The sequence below is a fragment of the Pongo pygmaeus genome, chromosome 20 (genome assembly GCF_028885625.2).
Source record: "Pongo pygmaeus isolate AG05252 chromosome 20, NHGRI_mPonPyg2-v2.0_pri, whole genome shotgun sequence".
NCBI classification, from domain to species: Eukaryota; Metazoa; Chordata; class Mammalia; order Primates; family Hominidae; genus Pongo; species Pongo pygmaeus.
The window spans coordinates 51,385,550-51,411,768 of NC_072393.2; the positions used below are offsets into that span (position 1 = coordinate 51,385,550).

General features: G+C 52.2%; 3 protein-coding genes across 22 annotated transcripts in view; 1 reads left to right on the forward strand and 2 right to left on the reverse strand.

Moving 5' to 3' along the window:
- Positions 1-202, reverse strand: part of PPP1R13L (protein phosphatase 1 regulatory subunit 13 like) — a 26,239-nt gene extending 26,037 nt beyond the window's left edge. The window contains exon 1 of one of the 2 annotated variants that reach the window (XM_054463681.2): positions 3-202. In XM_054463681.2, coding sequence (XP_054319656.2) covers positions 3-191 — 189 coding nt within the window. In that variant the 5' untranslated portion in view covers positions 192-202. The remainder of the gene's footprint in view (positions 1-2) is intronic. The other variant, XM_063658141.1, reaches the window with a different exon arrangement.
- On the forward strand, positions 97-3,505 carry POLR1G (RNA polymerase I subunit G). Its single transcript, XM_054463682.2, has 3 exons — positions 97-430; positions 806-947; positions 1,845-3,505. Exons 1-3 carry the CDS (start codon positions 409-411, stop codon positions 3,214-3,216), a joined length of 1,536 nt encoding a protein of 511 aa, XP_054319657.1. The 5' UTR covers positions 97-408; the 3' UTR covers positions 3,217-3,505.
- ERCC1 (ERCC excision repair 1, endonuclease non-catalytic subunit) overlaps positions 3,329-26,219 on the reverse strand; it is a 42,143-nt gene continuing 19,252 nt past the window's right edge. For 2 of the 19 annotated variants that reach the window (XM_063658145.1, XM_063658146.1), the window contains exons 3-12: positions 17,520-18,226; positions 16,967-17,078; positions 14,852-15,067; positions 13,993-14,096; positions 12,753-12,852; positions 10,486-10,562; positions 8,547-8,646; positions 7,645-7,716; positions 7,358-7,426; positions 3,329-3,440 (exon numbers count right to left, since the gene is read on the reverse strand). In XM_063658145.1, coding sequence (XP_063514215.1) covers positions 3,390-3,440; positions 7,358-7,426; positions 7,645-7,716; positions 8,547-8,646; positions 10,486-10,562; positions 12,753-12,852; positions 13,993-14,096; positions 14,852-15,067; positions 16,967-17,071 — 894 coding nt within the window. In that variant the 5' untranslated portion in view covers positions 17,072-17,078; positions 17,520-18,226 and the 3' untranslated portion in view covers positions 3,329-3,389. Of the gene's footprint in view, positions 3,441-7,213; positions 7,427-7,644; positions 7,717-8,546; positions 8,647-10,485; positions 10,563-12,752; positions 12,853-13,992; positions 14,097-14,851; positions 15,068-16,966; positions 17,259-17,310; positions 17,415-17,477; positions 18,273-21,129; positions 21,355-22,108; positions 22,692-26,219 lie in introns of those variants that run through there. The other 17 variants (XM_063658150.1, XM_063658151.1, XM_063658144.1 and 14 more) reach the window with 15 other exon arrangements.

Genomic DNA, 26,219 nt, shown 5'->3' on the forward strand with positions numbered 1-26,219 from the left:
ACCTGTCTCTTTAAGAATTTCAGACCAATCGACCGTCCTGTCTCTTTAAGGCTTAGGAAGAGCAGTGTGGCCGCCCCTTTAAGGAGGCGTTGCAACAAACCATATTGGACAGACGATGGGGGCGACCCATTGGGACCTGACGGGCCTCTCACTCCAGCAAAACAGCGAATCAGCGGCTTTCGGCAATACATTTTTCGGAAAAAGACTTCTTCCTCGGTCTTCTGCTCTGCACACGTTGAAATTTCCCCCCCGTTTTTCCTGCAGAACGGGAGCCGAGCGATGCCTACCCCCGCGCTCCCGCACCAGTTGGGCGCTCCCGGATGAGGCCCTACCCCTTTGGATCCACGTGGTCTGCAACCTGGTGCGAGCAGCCCCGGCTACCGGGTTGCCTGTGGTGTGGGTCCCGGGATGGAGGAGTCCCAGGCCGGCGGTGAGCGTGCGGGTTGACGGGGTGCGGAGGGTGCGCTGGTGGAAGGAGAAAGGGGCGCCTGAGAGGGTTCTGGCGGAAAAGGAGGCGTACTTGGAAGCAGGACTTGCGAAGAGCGTGCATTCCCAGTGGGCGAACGGGAATTCGAACGGAGAGAGGGTTATCTTGTGGGGGGCTACCCGTGGAAAGCAAGGCGCCCCCAGGGGTTGGATCGGTGAAATTGAGGTCGCCCCTGGGAAACAGGTGGGCAGAAAGGAGAAACCAGGTTGAGGGGACTGGAGTGCTCACGAGGTTAAGACCAATGGACCGATAGGCGCGCCCTGCAAGATTGGACCGGCAAGGAGGTGTCAGTCGACCCCATTTCCCCTTCTGCTGCAGATGCTGCTCGGTTCTCTTGTCCCCCCAACTTCACCGCGAAGCCCCCAGCCTCAGAGTCCCCTCGTTTCTCCTTGGAGGCGCTGACGGGTCCAGATACGGAGCTGTGGCTTATTCAGGCCCCTGCAGACTTTGCCCCAGAATGGTGAGTGGTCTTGTTGACGGAAAAGAGGGTCCCGGTCCAGACCCCAAGAGCGGTTTCTTGAATTTGTCACAGGAAAGAATTCGAGGTGAGTCACAGAGCACAGTGAAAGAAGCAAGTTTATTGGAAACTACTCCTTTACAGAGTAGAGTATCCTCAGAGAGCAGGAGGAGAAACCCACAGTCCTTTGTTAGTATCTCTACTTATAAGAAACTGTAAGGAATTATAGTTAAACTTGGAGTGTGCAGATAAGCTCACTAAAGGTAGGGGCTACTGGTGTTATCCACGACCATTAATCCTGCAACCTAAGCTTGCTCATTTATGTTATATTTACGTAATGGGGGCTGCATTCTTAGGACATTTGGACATTCTGCAGGCTTCGTGGAACGTGTCCTGTATGGCCATAAATATTCTGTAATTATAATTGGTGGTCAGCCTGGGATGTGGTTATTTTCAGGCCGTAAGCATGAACCTTGTAAGTGCTTAGCTACTCACTTTAAGATGGAGTCACTCTAGTCATGTTTTATTAAAAACCAGAGGCCAGCCAGGTGCAGTGACTCGTGCCTGTAATCCCATCACTTTTGGAGGCCGAGGCAGGCAGATCACTTGAGGTCAGGAGTTCAAGACCAGCCTGGCCAACATGGTGAAACTGTCTCTACTAAAAATACAAAAATTAGCCAGGCGTGGTGGCAGGTGCCTGTAATCCAGCTACTTGAGAGGCTGAGGCAGGAGAATCACTTGAACCCAGGAGGTGGAGGTTGCAGTGAGCCAAGATCGTGCCACTGCACTCCAGCCTAGGCAACAGAGCAAGACTCTGTCTCAAAAAAAAAAAAAAAAAAAAAAAAAAAACCTTTCCTCTCCTGTTCCACTTAAGCCTCTGCCCTCCGTTTCTCTCTGTAGCTTCAATGGGCGGCATGTGCCTCTCTCTGGCTCCCAGATCGTCAAGGGCAAGTTGGCAGGCAAGCGGCACCGCTATCGAGTCCTCAGCAGCTGTCCCCAGGCTGGAGAAGCGACCCTGCTGGCCCCCTCAACGGAGGCGGGAGGTGGACTCACCTGTGCCTCAGCCCCCCAGGGCACCCTAAGGATCCTTGAGGGTCCCCAGCAATCCCTGTCAGGGAGCCCTCTGCAGCCCATCCCAGCAAGTCCCCCACCACAGATCCCTCCTGGCCTGAGGCCTCGGTTCTGTGCCTTTGGGGGCAACCCACCAGTCACAGGGCCTAGGTCAGCCTTGGCCCCCAACCTGCTCACCTCAGGGAAGAAGAAAAAGGAGATGCAGGTGACAGAGGCCCCAGTCACTCAGGAGGCAGTGAATGGGCACGGGGCCTTGGAGGTGGACATGGCTTTGGGGTCCCCAGAAATGGATGTGCGGAAGAAGAAGAAGAAAAAAAATCAGCAGCTGAAAGAACCAGAGGTGGCAGGGCCTGTGGGGACAGAGCCCACAGTGGAGACACTGGAGCCTCTGGGAGTGCTGTTCCCGTCCACCACCAAGAAGAGGAAGAAGCCCAAAGGGACAGAAACCTTCGAGCCAGAAGACAAGACAGTGAAGCAGGAACAGATTAACACTGAACCTCTAGAAGACACAGTCCTGTCCCTGACCAAAAAGAGAAAGAGGCAAAAGGGGACGGAAGAGATGGAGCCAGAGGAGGGGGTGACAGTTGAGTCTCAGCCACAGGTCAAGGTGGAGCCACTGGAGAAAGCCATCCCTCTGCCCCCTACAAAGAAGAGGAAAAAAGAAAAGGGACAGATTGCAATGATGGAGCCAGGGACGGAGGCGATGGAGCCAGTGGAGCCAGAGATGAAGCCCCTGGATTTCCCAGAGGGGACAATGGCGCCTCAACAGCCAGAAGGAGTGGAGCCTCAGGCCCAGGCAGCTCTGGCAGCTCCCAAAAAGAAGATGAAGAAAGAAAAACAGCAAAATGCCACAGTGGAGCCAGAGACAGAGGTGGTGGAGCCTGAGCGGCCGGATGACCTTGAGCCTCAGGCAGCTCCCACATCCACCAAGAAGAAGAAGAAGAAGAAGAAAGAGAGAGGTCACACAATGACAGAGCTGATTCTGCCACTAGAGCCTCAACTGCCAGGGGAGGGACAGCCTGAGGCCAGGGCAACTCCGGGATCCACCAAGAAGAGGAAGAAGCAGAGTCAGGAAAGCCGGATGCCAGAGACAGTGCCCCAAGAGGAGATGCCAGGGCCACCACTGAATTCAGAGTCTGGGGAGGAGGCTCCCACAGGCCGGGACAAGAAGTGGAAGAAGCAGCAGCAGCAGCCTGTGTAGTCTGCCACCGGGAAACTGAGGAACTAAAGAAAGCTGAAGGTGCCCACCTGGGCCACCAGAAGGTGACACCCCCAGAACCCCTCCCCAGAGACTGCACCAGCGCAGCCAGCAGGAGCCTGGCCTGGGAGGACGCTTTATTATTACACCGGGGGTCTCCTTGGCAGCTGGGGTCATCAGGGTACTTTCAAGAAGGGCTCGTGCAGGACATCAAACAGCCTCCGGGCCTGGATGGGAGGGAGAAAAAAATGCGGAACCAGTCATTAAAGGAGCTGTTTCCTGGGTAAATCTAGAGTGGGATTTTGGTGCTTTATTTTCCCCTATACCCTTGAGCATTTATCCATTGAGTTACAAACAATCCAGTTACAATCTTTTTAAGTTATTATTATTATTATTAATTTTTTTTTTTTGAGACGGAGTCTCGCTCTGTTGCCCAGGCTGGAGTGCAGTGGCACAATCTCGGCTCACTGCATGCTCCGCCTCCTGGGTTCACGCCATTCTCCTGCCTCAGCCTCCCGAGTAGCTGGGACTACAGGCCCCTGCCCAGCTAATTTTTTGTATTTTTTTATTTTTTTAGTAGAGATGGGGTTTCACCATGTTAGCCAGGATGGTCTCGATCTCCTGACCTCCTGATCCGCCTGCCTTGGCCTCCCAGTGCTAGGATTATAGGTGTGAGCCACCGCGCCTGGCTAAGTTATTATTATTTTTTTGAGACAGTCTCGTGGTGTCACCCACGCTGGAGTGCAGTGGTGTGATCTTGGCTCACTGCAACCTCCGCCTCCTGGGTTCCAGCGATTCTCCTGCCTCAGCCTCCCGAGTAGCTGGGCCTACAGGTGCCCGCCACCACGCCCGGCTAATTTTTGTATTTTTAGTAGAGACGGGGTTTCACCATATTTGCCAGGCTGGTCTCGAACTCATGACCTCGTGATCCGCCTGCCTTGACCTCCCAAAGTGCTAGGATAACAGGTGTAAGCCACCGCACCCGGCCAAGTTATTTTAAAATGTACTATTATTATTGACTATAGTCACCTGGTTGTGTTATCAGAGTATGTCTTACTTATTCTTTCTCTTTTATTTTGTGTGTGTGTGTGTGGTACCCATTAACCTTCCCCATCTCCCTGCCAGCCCCTAACTACCCTCCCCAGCCTCCAGGAACCATCCATCTACTCTATCTCCATGAGTTCAATTGTTTTGATTTTTAGATACACAAATAAGTAAGAACATGTGATGTTTGTCTTTCTGTGCCTGGCTTATTTCACTTAATATAATAATCCCCAGTTCATTATGTTGTAATTGACAGGATCTCATGTTGTTTTTTTTTTGGAAAAGGGTCTCGCTCTGTTGCCCAGGCTGGAGTGCAACGGCACAATCTCGGCTCACTGCAACGTCCGCCTCCCGGATTCAAGCGATTCTCCTGCCTCAGCCTCCCAAGTAGTTGAGATTACAGGCACGCGCCACCACACCCAGCTCATTTTTTTATTTTTAGTAGAGATGAAGTTTCACCATGTTGGCCAGGCTGGTCTCGAACTCCTGGCCTCAAGCGATCTGCCCGCCTCGGGCCTCCCAAAGTGCTGGGATTAGAGGTGTGAGCCACCGCGCCCAGCCAGGATCTCATTCTTTTTTATGGCTGAAGAGTACTCCATTGTGTATAAGTACCACATTTTCTTTGCCTGGTTATCTGCTGATGGACACAGGTTGGTTCTAAATCTTGGCAATGTGAACTGTGCTGCAACAAACAGGAGTGCAGATACCTGTTCCATACACTGATTTCCTTTCTTTGGGGATATACCCAGTAGTGGGATTGCTGGATCATGTGGAACCTCAACTTTCAGTTTTTAGAGGAGCCTCCAAACTGTTTTCCATAATGGTTGTACTAATTTACATTCCCACCAAAAGTATATGAGGGTTCCCTTCTCTTCACATCCTCGCCACCATTTGTTATTGCCTGTCCTTTGGATAAAAGCCATTTTAAGGCCGGGTGCCGTGGCTCACGCCTGTAATCCCAGCACTTTGGGAGGCCGAGGTGGGTGGATCACCAGAGGTCAGGAGTTCGAGACCAGCCTGACCAACCTGGGGAAACCCCATCTCTACTAAAAATACAACAACTAGCTGGGCATGGTAGCGAGTGCCTGTAATCCCATCTACTCAGGAAGCTGAGGCAGAAGAATCGCTTGAACCCAGGAGACGGAGGTTACAGTGAGCCGAGATCATGCCATTGCACTCCAGCCTGGGCAACAGAGCGAGACTCCATCTCAAAAAAAAAAAAAAATAATAAGCCATTTTAATGGAGCTGAGATAGTATCTCATTATAGTTTATTTTTGGTTTTTGGTTTTCTTTTTTGAGATGGAGTCTCACTCTTGCCCACGCTGGAGTGCAGTGGTATGATCTCGGCTCACTGCAAGCTCTGCCTCCCAGGTTCATGCCATTCTCCTGCCTCAGCCTCCCTAGTAGCTGGGACTACAGGTGCCCACAACCACACCCAGCTAATTTTTTTTTGTATTTTTAGTAGAGATGGGGTTTCACCATGTTAGCCATGATGGTCTCAATCTCCTGACCTCATGATCCGCCCGCCTCAGCCTCCCAAGGTGTTGGGATTACAGGCGTGAGCCACCATGCCTGGCCTATTTTTGGTTTTTTTTGAGACGGAGTTGCGCTTCTGTTGCCCAGGCTGGAGTGCAGTGGTGTGATCTCAGCTCACTGCAACCTCCGTCTCCCGGGTTCAAGAGATTCTCCTGCCTTAGCCACCCAAGTAGCTGGGAGTACAAGCATGCACCACCACATCCAGCTATTTTTTGTATTTTTAGTAGAGATGGGGTTTCGCCATGTTGGCCAGGCTGATCTTGAACTCCTGGCCTCAAGTGATCTGCCTGCCTCGGCCTCTCAAAGTGCTGGGATTACAGGCATGAGCCACTGCACCCAGCCTCATTGTAGTTTTGATTTGCATTTTTCTGATGATCAATGATGTTGAGCACCTTTTCATATGCCTGCTTGCCATTTGTATGTCTTTTGAGAAATGTTAATTCAAATATTTTGCCCACTTTTTGATTGGATTATTATATTTTATCTTATAGAGTTGTTAGAATTCTTATCTTCTGGTTATTGATTCCTTGTCAGATGGTTAGTTTGCAAATATTTTCTCCCATTCTGTGTGTTGTCTCTTCACTTTGTGGAATGTTTCCTTTGCTGTGCAGAAGCTTTTTATTCTTTTTTTTTTTTCAATTTTTGAGACAGAGTTTCACTCTTGTTGCCCAGGCTGGAGTGCAAGGGTGCTATCTTGGCTCACTGCAACCTCCACCTCCCAGGTTCAGATGATTGTCCTGCCTTAGCCTTCCGAGTAGCTGGAATTACAAGCATGTGCCACCATACCTGGCTACTTTTTTGTATTTTTAGTAAAGATGGGGTGTCTCCATGTTGGCCAGGCTGGTCCCAAACTCCTGACCTCAGGTGATCCAGCCGCCTCAGCCTCCCGAAGTGCTGGGATTATAGGCCCAAGCCACCACACCTGGCTTAGAAGCTTTTTAACTTGATGTGATCCCATTTGTGCATTTTGCTTTAGTTTCCTGTGCTTATAGGGCATACTCAAGAAATCTCTGCCCAGTTCAATGTCCTGGAGAGCTTCTCAATGTTTTCTTGTAGAAGTTTCATGCATTGAGGTCTTAGATTTAAGTCTGTAATCCATTTTGACTTGATTTTTGTATATGGCGAGAGATAGCTATCTAGTTTCATTCTTCTTCATTGGATTGCTTCTGCTTTGAGACAGGATTGCTTTGTCACCCAGGCTGGAGCGTAGTAATACGCTTATAGCTCACTGCAGCCTCAACCTCCTGGACTCAAGCGATCCTCCCACCTCAGTCTCCCCAGTAGCTGAGACTACAGGCATGTAGCAAGCTCACACCACCATGCCCAGCTAGTTTTTTTTATTTTTAGTAAAAGCAAGGTGTCCACTTGCCCAGGCTGGTCTCCAACTTCTGGCCTTAAGCAGTCCTCCCGCCTTGGCCTCCCAAAGTGTTGGGATTACAGGCGGAAGCCATTGTGTCTGGTCTTTGGTTCTTTTTTCACCTTAAAACTTTGGGGTCTCAGGTTGTGTTTATTTGGGGCTCCCTCCTTCCCCCAACTCCTTGGGTTCTTTTCCAGAGCTCTTACCTTCTGAGGGCCCAGGCCTGGGCATAAGGCCAGATCTTCTCTCGATGCAGCGATGAGCTGTTCCAGAGACTGAAAGGTGAAAGGGAGGGGTCAGGGCAGTTGAGCACAAAAGCCTCCCCTGTCCCAGCTGAGGAGGGGCCTCAGATATTCCCCAGGGGAGGTGAGGGCCTGTGGGAAGGCAGGACGGGCCAAGGGGTGGGCAGGGAGATGGAAGGGAATGGGTGACAGGCTTTCTAAAAAAGGCAAGGGGACAGAAATGCCTATGGGGCAGGGGAGCCATTCCTTACTCCAAACGTGGTCAGGAGGGTCTGACTGTCCGTTTTGTTGACTGACTTCACGGTGGTCAGACATTCAGTCACCTGGAAAGGATGGAGGCAGGAGTGTGTCGGAAGAAGAAAGGCCAGCAAGACTGAGCCTAGGAGGGTGGGGCTGGGTCACAGCTGTGTCCCCAGACTGCCTGGCATGCAGGAAGCACTCAATAAACGCTTTTTTTCCCAACTGATTAAAAAGTCATCTGAGGCTGGGCGTCGTGGCTCATGCCTAATAATCCCAGCACTTTGGGAGGCCGAGGTGGGAGGATCACCTGAGGCCAGGAGTTCGAGACCAGCCTGGCCAACATAGTGAAACCCCATCTTTACTAAAAAATACAAAAATTAAACAGGCATGGTTGCGGGCACCTGTAGTCCCAGCTACTCGGGAGGCTCAGGCAGGAGAATCACTTGAACCCGGGAGGCAGAGGTTGCAGTGAGCTGAGATCATGCCATTGCACTCCAGCCTGGGCAACAGAGTGAGACTCCATCTCAAAAAAAAAAAAAAAAAAAAAAACAGAATTAGGCAGGTAATTGGGCACAGGGAACAGAAGGGGCAAGTGCTTGGAGAAGCAAGCTAGGCCTGGGAGAAGTGAAGTGGGGGCCACGGGGCTTCTGAGCCTGACGGGTCCTTTTGGAGCCTGGTGAGAAGCCTGGGCTTTCCCTCAGGGTACTGGGGAGCCATGGGAGGGTTTTGAGCTGGGGAGGGTAGCAGCAGATTTGTGCTCAGGAAAACCCCTCTAGCTGCAGTTTCAGTGGGATGGGCCAGGGAAGACGAGGCCCAGGGATGAATGGACAGTGCTTTAAGATTGGAACTGAAGCTCAACCACCCAGGAGCTGCGGGGAGGCCCAGGCAGGGATGGGAGGTGAGGTGGCCTCACCCGGGAGACGAAGTCCTGCTCTAGCTTCTCCATCAGGAGGTCCGCTGGTTTCTGCTCATAGGCCTTGTAGGTCTCCAGGTACCGCCCAGCTTCCTCGGGGCTGGGATAACAGGATACAGGGCAGCCGAGAGGTGAGGTATCAGATTGTAGATTTGCTTCATTATGGTCAGTCGTAAGAATTGCCAATACTAGGCCGGGCGTAGTGGCTCACGCCTGTAATCCCAGCACTTTGGGATGATGAGGCGGGCGGATCATCTGAGGTCAGGAGTTCGAGACCAGCCTGGCCAACATGGTGAAACCCCGTTTCTACTAAAAATACAAAAAAGTAGCTGGGCTTGGTGGCGCGTGCCTGTAGTCCCAGCTACTCAGGAGGCTGAGGCAGGAGAATCGCCTGAACCCGAGAGGCAGAGGTTGCAGTGAGCCAAGATCACGCCATTACACTCCCGCTTGGGCAACAAGAGTGAAACTCCATCTCAAAAAAAAAAAAAAAGGCCGGGCGCGGTGGCTCACGCCTGTAATTCCAACACTTTGGGAGGCCGAGGTGAGCAGATCACGAGGTCAGGAGATCGAGACCATCCCGGCTAACATGGTGAAACCCCGTCTCTACTAAAAGTACAAAAAATTAGCCGGGCATGGTGGTAGGCGCCTGTAGTCCCAGCTCTTCAAGAGGCTGAGGCATGAGAATGGCGTGAACCCGGGAGGTGGAGCTTGCAGTGAGCCGAGATCGCGCCACTGCGCTCCAGCCTGGGCGACACAGCAAGACTCTGTCTCAAAAAAAAAAAAAAATTGTCGATGCTAAAAATCAAAATTCCAGCCCATCCCCCTGCCAAATACAACCTGGTAGTAACCACTGCTGGGCGCATCTTGATATCTTTTCTGGCTACGGGCCAGCTTTTGGGAGCCCGACCCCACTTCTGCCTGGGTAACCCTGGGCCAGTGGTTTGCTCTCTGGGCCTCAGTTTCCTCACTGTAAAGTGGGGTGGTCAGGCATAGTGGCTCATGCTGGTAATCCCAGCACTTTGGGAGGCTGAGGCAGGAGGATCACTTGAGCTCAGGAGTTCGAGACCAGCCGGGACAACATAGCAAGGTGTTGTCTCCACAAAAAATTAAAAATTAGCCAGGGGTGGTGGCGCGTGCCTTTAGTCTCAGCTGCTCGGGAGGCTGAGGCAGGAGGACTGCCTGAGCCTGGTAAGTTGAGGCTTCAGTAACCTGTGATAGCACCACTGCACTCCAGCCTCAGCAACAGAGCAAGACCCTGTCTCAAAAAATTAATAATAAAGTGGGGAGGATGGTATGACTTTGAAGATCAGAGAATACTCTGGAATGCTCTGTAAGTGCCAAAAGCCGCGCCTGGCACTGCTGAAGAAATGTTAGCTATTTTGGAAGGGAAGTCAGCACACAAGTGTTTGTACTGGGTTTGACAGCAGGAAAACCAGAAACACTGCTTATTTTCCCACTGCAGCAAGAAGCCGACCTCATGAAATGTTCAGCTTCCAGCCGGGCACAGTGGCTCACGCCTGTAATCCCAGAACTTTGGGAGGGTGAGGCGGGAGGATCACCTGAGGTCAGGATTTCAAGACCAGCCTGGCCAACATGGCAAAACCCCGTCTCTACTAAAAATACAAAAAAAATAGCTGGGTGTGGTGGTGCACACCTGTAATCCCAGCTACTTGGGAGGCTGAGGCAGGAGAATTGCTTGAACCCCCAAGGCAGAGCCGAGATCGTGCCACTGCACTTCAGCCTAGGGGACAGAGTGAGGATCTGTATCCAAAAAAAAATTAAGACCTTGTTTTACACATGAGGAAACTGAAGGCCAGAGAGAGGCAGTGCCTGCACCAGGCCCACACAGGAAGAAGGGAAGGGCTGGGCAGGGTGGGATGGGGGAACAGGGACCAATCCCAGGTAGAGCCTGAATGAGGCAGGGAAGCCCTCATCTCACCTCCAGGCGAGGATCAGTGTGCAGTCGGCCAGGATACACATCTTAGCCAGCTCCTTGAGGGCCTGCTGGGGATCTTTCTGGAGGAGAAAATCAGAATTAGAAACCTAGAAGCCAGGAATTACAAAAATTAGCCAGGTGTGGTGGCAGGTGACTGTAATCCCAGCTACTAGGGAAGCTGAGGCGGGAGAACTGCTTGAACCCGGGAGGCAGAGGTTGCAGTGAGCCAAGATCGCGCCACTGCACTCCAACCTGGGCGAGAGAGCGAGACTCTGCCTCAAAAAAAAAAAAAAAAAAAAAAAAGAACAAAAAAAGAATTAAAGCCTGAAAACACAGTAGCTCAGGATGCCAAGAGCCTCTTACCCAATTGTCATTCTCTAAGCTCCTACTGGGTGCCTGGCCTGTGCTAAGCAGTGCTAGGACCCAGCAGTGGCTGAGACAGCCCTGACTCTGCCCTCTCAGGGCTCACCGTCTGATGAGCAGGACAGACCTGTCCCCAGACATAGATGATCTGGAGTGGCCAGGGCTGCGATGTGGGAGCCAGAGGAGGGACTGAGCCTGCCTGGGGGATCAGGGAGGGCTTCTTGGAGGAGGGGACATTTGAGCTGAGACCCAAAGGAGGATGAGGAGGAGGAAAGGATGAAAAGGAGACCAGAAAAGGGAATTCCAGACATAGAGAATAGCATGGGCAAAGGATGGGAGGGGAAACAGGGCTTGAGGAATTATAATTCACTCCCTATGGGAGAGAGGATGTGAAATTCCATGAGAAGCACGGAATCTTAGAGACGGGCCTGGAGAACTGGGTAGAGGTTGGAGGTCACACAGGGCCCCATAGGTCATGGAAGGGAGCAGAACTTTCTCCTAGGGTGCTTAGGAGCCATGGGAGTTTTATGATCTTTTTTTTTTTTTTCAGATGGAGTCTCGCTCTGTTGCCCAGGCTGGAGTGCAGTGACATGATCTTGGCTCATTGCAACCTCCACCTCCCGGGTTCAAGCAATTCTCCTGCCTCAGCCTTCCGAGTAGCTGGGACTATAGGTGCACACCACCATATTTTTTGTATTTTGTAGAGATGGGGTCTTCACTATGTTGCCCAGACTAGTCTCGAACTCTTGGCCTCAAGTGATCCTCCTGCCTCAGCCTCTCAAAGAGCTAGGATTACAGGCATGAGCCACTGCACCCGACCCAGTGGAAGAGGATTGCTTGAGGCCAGGAGTTCAAGACCAGACTGGGTAACATAGCAAGACCCTGTCTCTAAAAATTTAAAAAAAATCACCCGGTGGGGGTGGCTCACGCCTGTAATCCCAGCACTCTGGGATCACCTGAGATCAGAAGTTCAAGACCAGCCTGACCAACATGGTGAAACCCCATCTCTACTAAAAATACAAAAAATTAGCCGGTCATGGTGGTACGCGCCTGTAATCCCAGCTACTCGGGAGGCTGAGTCAGGAGAATCACCTGAACCCAGGGGGTGGAGGTTGCAGTGAGCCAAGATTGTACCACTACACTCCAGTCTGGGTGAAAGAGCGAGACTCTGTCTCAAAACAATAAATAAATAAATAAATAAAAATTAGCCAGGCATGGTGTCATCCCAGTTGCTCGAGAGACTGAGGCAGGAGAATCGTTTGAACCCAGGATGCAGAGGTTGCAGTGGGCCAAGATCTGGCCATTGCACTCCAGTCTGGGCGACAGAGGAGACTCGTCTTAAAAAAATAAAAGAGAGAGATATGGCCAGGAGCGGTGGCTCATGCCTGTAATCCCAGCCTTTGGGAAGCTGAGGTGGGTGGATCACCTGAGGTCAGGAGTTCAAGACCAGCCTGGCCAACATGGTGAAAACCAGTCTCTACTAAAAATACAAAAATTAGCCGGGCGTGGTGGTGCATGCCTATAATCCCAGCTACTCAGAAGGCTGAGGCAGGAGAATCGCTTGAACCCTGGAGGCGAAAGTTGCAGTGAGCCAAGATCGAGTCATTGCACTCCAGCCTGGGCAACAAGAGCGAAACTCCGCCTCAAACAAACAAAAAACAAAGAGAAGAGATATTTAGGTGGCAGAGATCTGGGACTAACTGAAGGGGATGTGGGGAAAGAGGAAATAGATTATTTTGTCCTCCCCTCTCCTTGCCAACATAGTGTCTTGGTGACCCATGTCATCTCAGATGTGAAAAACGTTCCTCGCTGAGGTTTTAGCTGCATTTCCTCTTGGAAGGGATTCAACAGCCCACTGCACAACCTCGAAGCCCAGTGAGGCTGGCTAGGGAGCGACCCCTGCTTACCACATCCACCTGGACGAGCAGGACCCGCAAGGCGAAGTTCTTCCCCAGGCTCTGCAGCCGCCCATGGATATAGTCTGGGTGCAGGTTGTGGTAGCGGAGGCTGGTGGGGGCAGGGTGCGGGAGTTGAGAGGTCTCAGTCTCTTCGAGAACCCCAAAGCCCTTTTCCCTCTCACTGGAATACTAAGGGCTCAGAGTACAGCACGGGGAACAAAGGGTCGTGAGGCCCACAGAGGGTAAGTCACTTGCCCCAGGTCACTCTTCCAAGAAGATGCTCCGCAGGGATTGGCAGCCAGGGCCACATGGCTGTGGTTACCCAGAAGACCAGACCCCTGGCTTCTTCATGAAGAGGGGAAGAGACTTGGGCTTCAGGGGGAGAACAGGTGCCAGGGGCCCTAGAGAGTGTGGGCACGGGGACACTGCATGGCTCGCGGTGGGAAGCAGGGCCCACTGCCAGCCCATCTGCTCTAGCCTCGGAGGGCTACGGTGAGGGCTTCATGACCAAGGGAACTAGGACTGGCTCTGCCCAGCAGTCTGCAGCTCTCACAGCCTTCAGGGAGCACAGGAACTCAGAGGTTTCACTTCCTCTGTCTGGCCCTGTCTGCAGAGGGGCCCCTAGGTTGGAGGGGAAAGTTGTTTAACTAGGGTAGAGATGGGAGAAATCCTGCCTCTCATCAACTCCAGTCAAGGATGTCTGGGACATGAGTGACCCAGTCCCTCCTCTGTCAGATCCAGGAGTCTGGGCCTAGCCCTTCCTCCCTTAGACCCAGGAATCTGGCCCCAGCCCCTCCGCCCTTAGACGCAGGAGTCCAGGCCCCCAGCCCCTCCTCCCTGAGACCCCAGGAGTCCAGGCCCCCAGCCCTTCCTCCCTGAGACCCAGGAGTCCAGGCCCTCAGCCCCTCCTGCCTCAGACCCAAGAGTCTAGGCCCCAGCCCCTCCTCCCTCAGATCCCCCGGAGTCCGGCCCCCAGCCCCTCCTTCCTCCGACCCAGGAGTCCGGCCCCCAGCCCCTCCTTCCTGAGACCCAGGAGTTCGGGCCCCAGCTCTTGTTGCACTGGGCACCTCCAGGCCAAGACCCCCTGCCTCCAACACAGGGTCCCACCAAGGCCCAGAACCTGCAGGACCATGCCCAGAGATTTCTCATAGAACAGTCCAGAACATTGACAGACAGAACACCCAGACATGACCCTCCAAGGCCAGTGGGGTGCCCTTCCTGAAGGCTGGGGTGGCGCCGCAGATCTCACCTGAGGAACAGAGCACAGGTGCTCTGGCCCAGCACATAGTCGGGGATTACGTCGCCAAATTCCCAGGGCACGTTTCGCACGAACTTCAGTACGGGATTGCCCCTCTGGGGAGGGACAAAGGGCAGAAGCCATCAATAGAGATGACCCTTGGTAGCCACAGGGCCCTCCTCCACCTCTTCTTGCACCTCCTCCCTCCTCCCACCTCTTCCCACACCTCCTGCCTCCTCGCACCTCTTCCCGCGCCTCCTCGCACCTCTTCCCGCACCTCCTCCCTCCTCCCACCTGTGCCCGGGTCTTTTCCAGCTTCTCTCTTCTCCTCCTAACCCTGGACAGTCCCTGATCCTGATCCAGGCTCCTCCCCTCCACGCCCACTGGCACCAGGCCTTTCCTAAAGGGTCCCCAGGTCTGTCTCCAGCTCAGCCCTCTCCCCCAGCCCCAGTCTGCGTGTCCTGTGGTCCTGAACACTTCCTGCCCTCACGCCCGGCAAATTTTTGTGTTTTTAGTAGAGACGGGGTTTCACCATATTGGCCAGACTGGTCTCGAACTGCTGACCTCAGGTGATCCGCCTGCCTCAGCCTCCCAAAGTGCTGGGATTACAGGCGTGAGCCACCACACCCGGCCTCATTCAGTAGATTTTGAATAAATTAACAAACCTGGGGTCAGGAAACAGAGCTACACCAATACAGCCACAGTCCCAACAAGTAGAGCTGGGGCACTCTCAGCCCACACGCTGCTGTTGAATGAATGAATGGCGAGAACAAAGTGGCTGGAACTCAGACCTCCTTTCACTGGAGTCATCCCTAGAACAGCGTTTCCCACTGAAAACCTCAAGGCCCCACTTCTCCGTCTCCCTCCTCACCTGCCGAGGGCTCACAATGATGCTGTTGGATTTTGCCCCGGGTTTCAGGGCCTGGTTGGGGGTCTCTCCTGCCAGGGGCTCTGACCCTGTGGGGCACGTGGCCCCAGCCCCTCCCGGAGGCTGTGAGATGGCATATTCGGCGTAGGTCTGAGAGGCCGCCTGGGCCGAGGTGTCCACAGTAGGAAGGCTCTGTGTGGATCTGAATAAGGGCTTGGCCTGTGGGGAGAAAGGCAGTTTGCAGGGGACTGGTTGGGGTGAGCGGGGGACATCTGAGGCCCTGTGAGTTCCTCTCCCCTTTCTTTTTCTTTTTCTTTTTGAGACAGAGTCTTGATCTGTCACCCAGACTGGAGTGCAGTGGCACAATCTTGGCTCATTGCAACCTCCACCTCCTGGGTTCAAGCAATTCTGCCTCAGCTTCCAGAGTAGCTGGGATTACAGGTGCCCACCACCACGCCCAGCTAATTTTTTTTTTTTTTTTTTTTTTTTTTTTTGAGATGGAGTCTGGCTCTGTCACCCAGGCTGGAGTGCAGTGGCATGATCTCGGCTCACTGCAACCTCCACCTCCCAGGTTCAAGCGATTCTCCTGTCTCAGCCTCCCAAGTAACTGGGATTACAGGCGTGTACCACCACGCTGGCTAATTTTTGTATTTTTAGTAGAGACAGGGTTTCAACATGTTGTCCAGGCTGATCTTGAACTCCTGACCTCAGGTGATCCACCCGCCTCGGCCTCCCAAAGTCCTGGGATTACAGGTGTGAGCCACAGCACTTGACCCCTCTCCCTTCTTTAGGGCTGCCCATCCTCTTTCCTCCTAATGTCCCTTCCAGAAGGCTGAGAGCTCAAAATCTGAATTCAGCCACTTCTCTCCCACTCCTCAGCCTCCACTCTGGTCCCAGCCACCAGCGTTTCACCCTTGGACCACTGAAGTCAGTTCCTCACCAGCTCCTTGCCCACACCCTCGCCCTCTGGAAGTCTGTCCCCTAACTAAGTCCTCACGTCCCTCCTCTGCTCAGAGCTGGTGGGTGGCTCCTGCCTCAGAGTGAAAGCCAAAGCTGTCACCATCACCCACAAGGCTCTAGATCTGTCCCTGCTCCTTGCCTGAGAAACTATACGTTCTACCACTTCTCCCTTGCTTTCTCTACTCCAGCCCCACTGGACTTCGTGCTGCCCTTGAACGCGGCAGGCTCTCTCTGACCTCAGGGCTTTGGCACTGGCTGTTCCCTCTACCCCAGATGTCGCCATGGCTCACTCCCTCACCTCTTTCACGTGTCTACCAAGATGTCACCTCCTCAGAGAGGCCCTCCCTTCACCTTCCTATCTAAAGTAGGAAGGGGCCAGGCATGGTGGCTCATGCCTGTAAATCCCAGCACTTTGGGAGGCCGAGGTGGGCGGATCACTTGAGGTTCGAGACCAGCCTGACCAACATAGTGAAACCCGTCTCTACTAAAAATACAAAAATTAGCTAGGAGCGCTCCTGTAATCCCAGTTACTCGGGAGGCTGAGGCAGGAGAATCACTTGAACCCAGGAGGCAGAGGTTGCAGTGAGCCGAGATGGTGCCAGTGCACTCCAGCCTGGGCAACAGAGCGAGAATCTGTCTCAAAAAAATAAATAAATAAAATAAATAAATAAATAAAGTAGGAAGGTCCTCTCCCCCATCACGCCCTATATCCTTAGCCCACTTTCCTTTTCTTCATAGCCAATGCTCATCACCAGTCGATTGTTTTCCCTTGGGAAGGAGATTTCAATATTGCCAGGTCCTTCCATTTACCAAAATATGTCTAAAGTGTAGATTTTTTTAAGATTGCAAAACCTGGCGATTCTTAAACACGAGCAATAAATTCATGTCTTGAAAAATCAGGTTGCTGGCCTCGTAAAACACATCAGGGGCTACCTGCTGAATGCCAGTGTCTGGCCTCTGCCTTAGCCCTCTCTTAGAACCACCCATCCATTTCACAGATGGGGAAACTGGGACCTGGGGAGGACCAAGGACTGTTTCCCCAAGTCGTCCGTGGCCCCCAAATCCACTAACCCACACCCTAGTCCCACAGGCCCCATCCTATCCTCTTCTTCCTAACACCCCCCAGCCTCCCAGGGGCCCCGCATCTCCTTGTCCTACCACTCCAGGAGGGACCTCATCCTCGTCGAGGGGTATCACAAATTTCTTCCTTGCTGGCGGCCCTGAGGGCTGGGGCACCCCCTCTTTGTCCTTCCCAGGGTCCATCTGGAGCCTGAAAGGGAAGGTGCCAGGAGCGAGTGAGCCACTGGCGTCTACGTTCTCATCCCCCAGCAGGAACCCCCACTCACAGCCGTCCCCCACAAAACTCCGAGAGCTCCATAGCGTCAGGTCCCCAACACCCAGAGCCCGAGGCTCTGTAACGCCACGCCCCTTTGACCTCCACCTTCGGCTCGCCCCGCCCCTTACAGGTCCACAAGTCCCATCGCTCCGCCCCTCGCCCCCACCGGATTCTATTGGCTCCGTCCCCACCGTCCCCCGCCTTCCGTTCGTCCGGCCCCCGGAGCTAGCATATGGACGCCCTCCCCACGCCTGGCCTTGTCTATCTCTCAGACTCGGCAATGATTGGCTTCCGCGGCTGCCAATCTCCACCCACAGTCTCCGCCTCCCGCACCTGTGGTCCGGGCCTGACGGTTTCAGCGCCGCGAGGCCTCACCTGCTGGTCTTGGAGCCTCAAGGGAAAGACTGCAGAGGGATCGAGGCGGCCCACCGCCAGCACGGCCAGCGCGGCCCAGGGCTCGCCGCACTTCCGGCCTCTCTGGCCCCGCTCCCCAGGAGAGTAGAGCATAGAGCAGGGCGATCTCTGTACAACTCTCTATGGTCCTGGAGGACCGCGGAGGTCGTGGGAGGAGAGAGATGTGGCCTCAGAGGATCTGGCTCCCAAACTGTTCAGTTCCAAAGCCCTTAGTGAGCGCTTCTGTGTGTCCGGAATCCTGGCAGGGCTCAGTGGAGAACAGATCGCAGGAGATCCAACTTGGTCCCTCCTCTCAGTAAGGAGAGACTTAAGTTTGAATCCAACTCAGACATTGACTTGGCCTCAGTTTCCTCATTCATTCATTTATTCCACACCTATTCCCCCCACGCGCTTCCTCTCTTCCCGGTCCTGTGCGAGTCCGTGCTGGTGACACAGCAGTGACCAACGACAGCCCCGTGTTGTCCTCCCGGAGCTTACGTTCAGTAAGGGACACAGACACGTTCCCAGTGATGACCCAGAATGGGCAGGTCTGGGATGGGAGATCCCGGGAGAGCCGTGGGATGGGGGTCAGGGGGAGCGCCTGACTCAGCCCCGGAGTCCGGAAGGGCTTCCTGGAGGAAGGGACATCTGAGCAGGGGCCTGGCTGATGAGTTAGTATTAGTCACTTCCTGAAAGGATAGTATCACACTGTTGTAACTTGCAGCTCTCTGATTACTAAGGAAATGGAATGTTTTTTGTGAATGTATTGGTCTTATAAATTTTGTCTTCTGTGAATTGCTTGCTTATATTCCTTGTCCATTTTTAAAATGGGTTGTATGGCTTTTTTATTACTATTAATTTCTAGGGGTACTTTATGGATTCTGATTCTAATCCTTAGTTACCTATATTGCAAACGTTTCCTCCTAGTTTCTACTTTGGGCTTTAACTTTAGTTATTTTTGGCACAGAAGTTATTTGTGTTTATGCGCAACTATTTATCAATCTGTTCCGTTCTGACTTTTGCTTTTGGTGTGTTAAGAGCCCTGCCATAACCCAGGGTCATAATGATAAATTCTTTTTTTTCTTTTTTTTTTTTTTTCGAGACAGAGTTTCGCTCTTATTACCCAGGCTGGAGTGCAATGGCGCGATCTCAGTTCACTGCAACCTCCACCTCCCGGGTTCAAGCGATTCTCCTGCCTCCTTAGTAGCTGGGATTACAGGCGTGCGCCACCATGCCCGGCTAATTTTTTTTTGTATTTTTAGTAGAGACGGAGTTTCACCATATTGGCCAGGCTGGTCTCAAACTCCTGACCTCAGCTGATCCACCTGCCTCAGCCTCCCAAACTGCCGGGCTTACAGTGCACAGCTATAATGATATATTCTATAATTTCTTTTATCTACGTAAAAGATAAAAGCTCCGTGTTGTCCTCCCAGAGCTTACGGTTCAGTGAGGGACACAGACACAGTCCCAAACAGTGATGACCTAGAATGAGCAGGTCATCTGGCTTTAATCTATGTAAGATTTATTTATTTATTTATTTATTTATTTATTATTTTTTGAGATGGAGTTTTGCTCTTGTTGCCCAGGCTGGAGTGTGCAATGGAGCAATCTAGGCTCACTGCAACCTCCGCCACCCACATTCAAGCAGTTCTCCTGCCTCCGCCTCCCAAGTAGCTGGGATTACAGGCGTCCACCCAGCTAACTTTTTTATTCTTAGTGGAGACGGAGTTTCACCATGTTGGCCCTGCTGGTCTCGAACTCTTGACTTCAAGTGATCCGCCTACCTCAGCCTCCCAAAGTGCTGGGATTACAAGCATGAGCCACGGCGCCTGGCCAAGATTTATTTTTGAACGTGCACCGAGGTTGTTGTTTATGAGTGATGTAACCAATTGTCTCAAGTTGACCAAAGGTAGATCTTTTCTCCACTGTTCTGAAATTCTACCTTTATCACATACTAAATTCCCATACACACACGTCTATTTCTGACATTTCTGTTATGTTCATTGATCTTTTTATTTATTCTTGCCTGCACGTACACGACATCCCTCTGTTTCTTTCTTCACATCAGTCTTTCATCTATGGGTGTCTATCTCTGTGTCTATATTTTCCCATTTTACTTAATTTTTTTTTTCTGGGCATGGTGGGCATGCCTGTAATCCTAGCACTTTGGGAGGCCTAGGCGGGTGGATCACCTGAGGTCGGGAGTTCGAGACCAGCCTGACCAACATGGAGAAATCCCATCTCTATTAAAAATACAAAATTAGAGGCCCAGTGCAGTGGCTCACGCCTGTAATCCCAGCACTTTGGGAGGCCGAGACAGGCAGATCATGAGGTCAGGAGTTCAAGACCAGCCTGGCCAATATGGTGAAACGCTGTCTCTACTAAAAATACAAAAATTAGCTGGGCGTGGTGGTGCGCACCTGTAGTCTCAGCTACTCAGGAGGCTGAGGCAGAAGAATCGCTTGAACCCGGGAGGTGGAAGTTGCAGTGAGCCGAGATTGTGCCACTGGACTCCAGCCTGGGCGACAGAGCCAGACTCTGTCTCAAAAAAAAAAAAAAAAAAAATTAGCCGGGCATGTTGGTGCATGCCTGTAATCCCAGCTACTTGAGAGGCTGAGGCAGGAGAATCACTTGAACCCGGGAGGCGGAGGTAGCAGTGAGCCGAGATTGCGCCACTGCACTCCAGCTTGGGCAACAAGAAGGAAACTCCGTCTAAAAAACAAAAAAAAATTCCCCCAGGGTCACTTACTAGCGGTGTGACCTTGAACCAGCAACTCACCTCTCCTTATGTGTCAGTTTGCTCATCTCTAAAATGGGTATAGCAAGCTAGATACAGTGGCTCACAGTTGTAATCCCAGTACTTTGGGAGGCCAAAGCAGGAGGGCCACTTGAAGCATGAGTTCAAGATGAGTCTAGGCAACATAGCAAGACCCCCATCTGTACCAAAAAAAAAAAAAATTATAAAAATTTCCAGGCTGGCCTGTGCATTGGCTCACTCCTGTAAATCCCAGCACTTTGGGAGGCTGAGATGGGTGGATCACCTGAGGCCAGGAGTTCGAGACCAGCCTGGCCAACATGGTGAGACTCCATCTCTACTTAAAAAAAAAAAAATGCAAAAATTAGCCGGGTGCGGTGGCAAGCACCTGTAGTCCCAGCTACTCAGAAGGCTGAGGCAGGAGAATTGCTTGAACCAGGAGGCAGAGGTTGCAGTGAGCTGAGTTCGAGCCACTGTACTCCAGCCTGGGCTATGGAGTGAGATTCCGTCTCAAAAAAAAAAAAAAAAAAAAAAAAATTCCCAGGCATGGTGGTATGCACCTGTAGTCCCAGATACTTGGGAAGTTGAGGCAGGAGAATCACTTGAGCCCAGGAGTTCGAGGTTGCAGCGAGCTATGTTCATGCTACTGTACTCCAGCCTGGGCAAAAGAGGCTCTGCCTCAAAAAGAAAAAAAAAAAATTGCCGATTGCTACATAGTATGAAGATAAAACACAGTACTGTGAAGAAGGCGATGGGGGGAGTAGAGCCACACAGCTACAGGAAGAGGGGCTCTAAAAATAATAATTATGATCAACTAAATACAGATCACACACTTACCATAGAGTAAGGCCTTGCAGTAGCCCTCCCTCTACGCATCATTAGCCTATTTGACTGATGAGGGAACTGAGGCCCTGGATGAGAAGGACCATGAAAATATGCCTCTGTAGGCTGGGCGCGGTGGCTCACATCTGTAATCCCAGCACTTTGGGAGGCCGAGGCAGGTGGATCACGAGGTCAGGAGTGCAAGACCAGCCTGGCCAAGATGATGAAACCTTGTCTCTACTAAAAAATACAAAAAAATTAGCCAGGCGTGGTGGCGGACGCCTGTAATCCCAGCTATTCGGGAGGCTGAGACAGAGAATTGCTTGAACCCAGGAGGCGGAGGTTGCAGTGAGCCGAGATTACACCACTGCACTCTAACCTGGGCGACAGAGCGAGACTCCGTCTCAAAAAACGAAAAAAGAAAAAATGAAATATGCCTCTGTATCCAAGACCATACAGCAATTCTAGAAGTAGGTCATCCCAAGTAGAAGGGCTTGTGACTCAGTTATCCCCTTGGGGAATGGAATTGCCAGACTTAACCCTGCAACTCCTGCGTTTTCTGCCAGGGGGCGATGGTGCACCACAAGAGGATTGGAAGTGTTGGGGAGCCGGGGCCGCTCTGCTCCGCCAGAACCCAGCGGGGACAGGACCCCCTAGAAGGCGGTCCAGTCCCCGCTCCCGATCCATTTCCTTGAAGCAGAAGTGCGGCAAAGGGCCCGCCACCTGCGATCAGTGGAATTCTGAATCGGTTAACATTAGTTAAGAGCGAGGGGGAAAAGTTGCCCTGGGTTCTACGTTATTTCCAAGTTGGATGTTGGATTTCTACCCTCAGTTTCTTTTTTTCTTTTCTTTTCTTTTCTTTTTTTTTTTTTTTTTTTTTTTTTTTTTTTGAGACAGAGTCTCTCTGTCACCCAGGCTAGAGTGCAGTGGTGCGATCACACCTCACTGCAGCCTCAACCTCCCGGGCTCAGATGATCCTCCCACATCAGCTTACCGAGTAGCTGGACCACAGGCGCGCGCCACCACGCCTGGCCAACTTTTGTATTTTTTTGTAGAGGAGTGGGGGCGGGGGGGGGGGTCTCACTATGACCCAGGCTGGTCTCGAACTCCTGGGCTCAAGCGATCCTCCCTTCTCGCCCTCCCAAAGTGTCGGGATTACTGTAGTGAGCCACTGCTCCCAGCCTAAGCTGTTTCAAAACTAAACTTTGGAATCCTGGATTCGAATCTCCCCGGCTCCCAGAGTTGCGCGTTCGAATCCCCCAGCCGTATCCAAGCTCCGATTCCGCCTCTTTCTTCCAAACGCCCCAAGTTCTAGAATTCAGCCGCAACTCCAGTTTGGGCCACTCCCCAGCTACGGCCCCTGCTCCCGTCCCAAACCTTCCCCTCCTCTCAACTTCGAGCCCTTTGTTCGCCCCGGAACGGGTGGGGTGGGGACGGAGACTGTAAGGACGGGACCCTCACCGCCAATTCCGCCCGAGGAGACCTGAACGGGGGGCGGAGAGCAGCCCGGCCGAAGGCTCTGGAAGCGGGCACCGCCGGGGGGCGCAGTGACCAGGCTGGCGTCCCCGCCCGCCTCTAAACTTAGCCGCGGTGACGCGCGGCCCGGCGATCGCGGCGGGGCCGGGGACGCAGGGGGGCCCGAGTGGAGGGGGGCGGCTCGGCTTGGCGAGCCTCTATTTATAGCGCCCGGAGCCCGAAATAGCGCGGAGCGGAGCGGCCGGGATGACGCGGGAGCCGCCGGGGGCTGACTCACTCGGCCCCAAGCGGAGGCCCCCGGATGGGGGGCAGTGGAGGCGCCTAGCCCCTACTCCGCGTCCTCCCGGGCACCTTTTTTGGTGGGACATCCCAAGTCTCCGCTGGAGAGGCTGTGGATGGATGTACAGCAAAGGAAAGATCTGCAGCATGAGAGACTGAGGTTGGATCAGAAGTGGGACTTACACACACACACACAAAACCCAGAACCGGGCCGGGCGCGGTGGCTCCCGCCTGTAATCTCAGCACTTTGAGAAGCGGAGGAGGGCAGATCACCTGAGGTCAGGAGGTTGAGACCAGCCTGGCCAGCATGATGAAACCTCATCTCTACTAAAAATACAAAATTAGCCAGGCGTGGTGGCGCATGCCTATAATCCCAGCTACTTGGGAGGCTGAGGCAGGAGAATCGCTTGAACCTGGGAGACAGAGGTTGCAGTGAGCCAAGATCGCGCCACTGCACTCCAGCCTGGGCAAAAACAGCGAAACTCTGTCTCAAAAAAAGAAAGAAAAAAGGAAAGAAAAATAAAAACAGAATGGAGGACCTATTTATACAAAATGAGAAAGGGGGAAAGAGGGGAGGTGAACCAGATATACACACTTGTTTCTCACCAGCAAGAGAACTGGGATGTTTTGGAGGCAAAGGAATGGACTCAGTGACCCTGGGTAGTTGCCATTCCAGAGCACATGCCGTTCTCCACTTGTCACGATTTCTTGCATACTGTTCCCATTCCCTAGAATGTTCTTCCTTGCCTTCTCAGCCTTGAGAACTCATGTACCTCCAGGACCTGGTGCCCAGGGCAATTTCTTTATTTTACTATTATTATTATTTGAGACAGAGTCTCGCTTTGTCACCCAGGCTGTAGTGCAGTGGCATGATCACGATTCACTGCAACTTCCGCCTCCCAGGTTCAAGTGATTCTCCTGCCTCAGCCTCCTGAGTAGCTGGGACTACAGGCGCCCGCCACCACACCCAGCTAATTTTTTATTTTTAGTAGAGATGGGGTTTCACCATGTTGGCCAGGCTGGTTTCCAACTCCTGACCTCAGGTGATCCACACGCCTCAGCCTCCCAAAGTGATGGGATTACAGGCATGAGCCACCTCGTCCAGCCGGAGCAATTCCTCAAATAAAAACTCCGTGACCCACTGAACTGGGAGCCCCATAAGGGCAGGGTCAAGGCCATCTCAGTCATCACCTTGTCCCCAGCACTGCCCAGCACAGGACAGGCCTTGGGATAAATTAACTGCATGAATAAAATGTGCCGGTGATAAAATAAAATGACATTTCCCAAGTTATAATAGCAAATGTTGATTGCATGCTCTGTGACCGGCAGGCATGATTCTGAGCCTTATCTCCTGTGGGCCTTACTGCAGCCCTGCAGGGATGTACTTTTATTATTATTATCACCGCCATCACTATGTTAGAGATGAAGACACCAGGCCCAAAGGGGCTAAAAGTACTGGATCTCACTGCTTGCACTCAGAGTTTTCTCTTAAACCTAGGTCACCTTGGCTCCAAAGGTGTTCAGTTTTCAGCATACACACATCTGGGTCCTGTGGAACCAAAAGCTAGGGAGTGAGTCTCAGCCCGCAGCTCAAAGAACCTTAGGGGGTTCCCCAGCACCCCTTCGGGGTCTACAAGTACAAAATTATTATCATAAGCAGGGAGCGGTGGCTCATGCCTGTAATCCCAGCACTTTGGGAGGCTGAGGCATCAGGCGGATCACGTGAGGTCAGGAGTTTGAGACCAGCCTGGCAAACATGGCAAAACCCCATCTCTACTAAAAATACATAAAATTAGCCAGGCATGGTGGTGGGTGCCTGTGATTCCAGATACTTGGGAGGCTGAGGTGGGAGAATTGGGAGACGAAGGTTGCAGTGAGCTGAGATTGGGCCACTGCACTCCAGCCTGGGCAACAGAGCAAGACCTCGTCTCGAAAAAAAATTATTATCATAATAATATTGACATAATATATGATACACCATAATAATAATAATACTTAGTTAGGGGGTGGGGTCTCAGCCTTCCCCAGGCTGGAGTGCAGTGGCGCGATCTCGGCTTACTGCAACCTCCACCTCTGGTGTTCAAGCGATTCTCCCGCCTCAGCCTCCCAAGTAGCTGAGACTACAGTCATGCACCACCATGCCCGGCTAATTTTTTTGTATTTTTAGTAGAAACGGGGTTTCACCATATCGGCCAGTGCAGTTTCCATGATATTGCAACAGACCAAATGCAGACACACACGTGAGGACCCAGCTGTCTTCTGTTAAGCCTGACGTGAAAGTGATTTGCAAAAATTAAAATGATGCCCTTGTTCTCACTCAATTTTTGTTTCAGGCTGAGCACGGTGGTACATGCCTGTAATTCCAGGACTCTAGGAAGTCAAGATGGGAGAATGGCTTAAGCCCAGGAGTTCAAGACCAGCCTGGAGGGCCGGGCGCAGTGGCTCATGCCTGTAATCCCAGCACTTTGGGAGACTGAGGCGGTGGATCACCTGAGGTCGGGAGTTCAAGACCAGCCTGACCAACATAGAGAAACCTCATCTCTACCAAAAATACAAAAATTAGCCAGGCGTGGTGGCACACGCCTGTAATCCCAGCTACTTGGGAGGCTAAGGCAGGAGAATCACTTGAAACCAGGAGGTGGAGGCTGCAATGAGCCAAGATCGTGCCATTGCACTCCAGCCTGAGCAACAAGAGTGAAACTCCATCTCAAAAAAAAAAAAAAAAAAAAAACCCAGCCTGGGCAACTTAGGAAGACCCCTATGTCTACAGAAAATGTTAAAATGAGCTGTGCTTGGTGGCGCGTGCCTACATTCTCAGCTGCTTGGGAGGTTGAGGTGGGAGGATCACTTGAGCCTAGCAGGCGGAGGCTGCAGTGAGTCTTAGTTATACCCCTGCACCCCAGCCTGGACAACAGACTGCGACTCTGTCTCAAAAAAAAATTTTTTATTTTGGAAAACATGGTTATTTTCATTTAAAAGATATAACTTATATTAACATACAGTTAATTTTTTATTTTTATTTTTATTTTTTGAGATGGAATCTCGCTCTGTCGCCCAGGCTGGAGTGCAATGGTGCAATCTTGGCTCACTGCAACCTCTACCTCCCGGGTTCAAGCAATTCTCCTGCCTCAGCCTCCCGAGTAGCTGGGACTACAGGCACGTGCCACCACGCCGGGCTAATTTTTCATATTTTTAGTAGTGACGGGGTTTCACCGTGTTAGCCAGGCTGCTCTCGATCTCCTGACCTCATGATCCACCCGCCTCGGCCTCCCAAAGTGCTGGGATTACAGACCTGAGCCACCGCGCCGGGCCAACACAAAATTAATTATTTATTATTATTATTATTATTA

Coding starts and splice junctions, on each gene's coding strand:
- POLR1G (XM_054463682.2), top strand. CDS start 409: ATGGAGGAGTCCCAGGCCGGCG. Junction 431..805: donor GGAGGAGTCCCAGGCCGGCG/GTGAGCGTGCGG, acceptor CTTCTGCTGCAG/ATGCTGCTCGGTTCTCTTGT. Junction 948..1,844: donor GCAGACTTTGCCCCAGAATG/GTGAGTGGTCTT, acceptor TTCTCTCTGTAG/CTTCAATGGGCGGCATGTGC.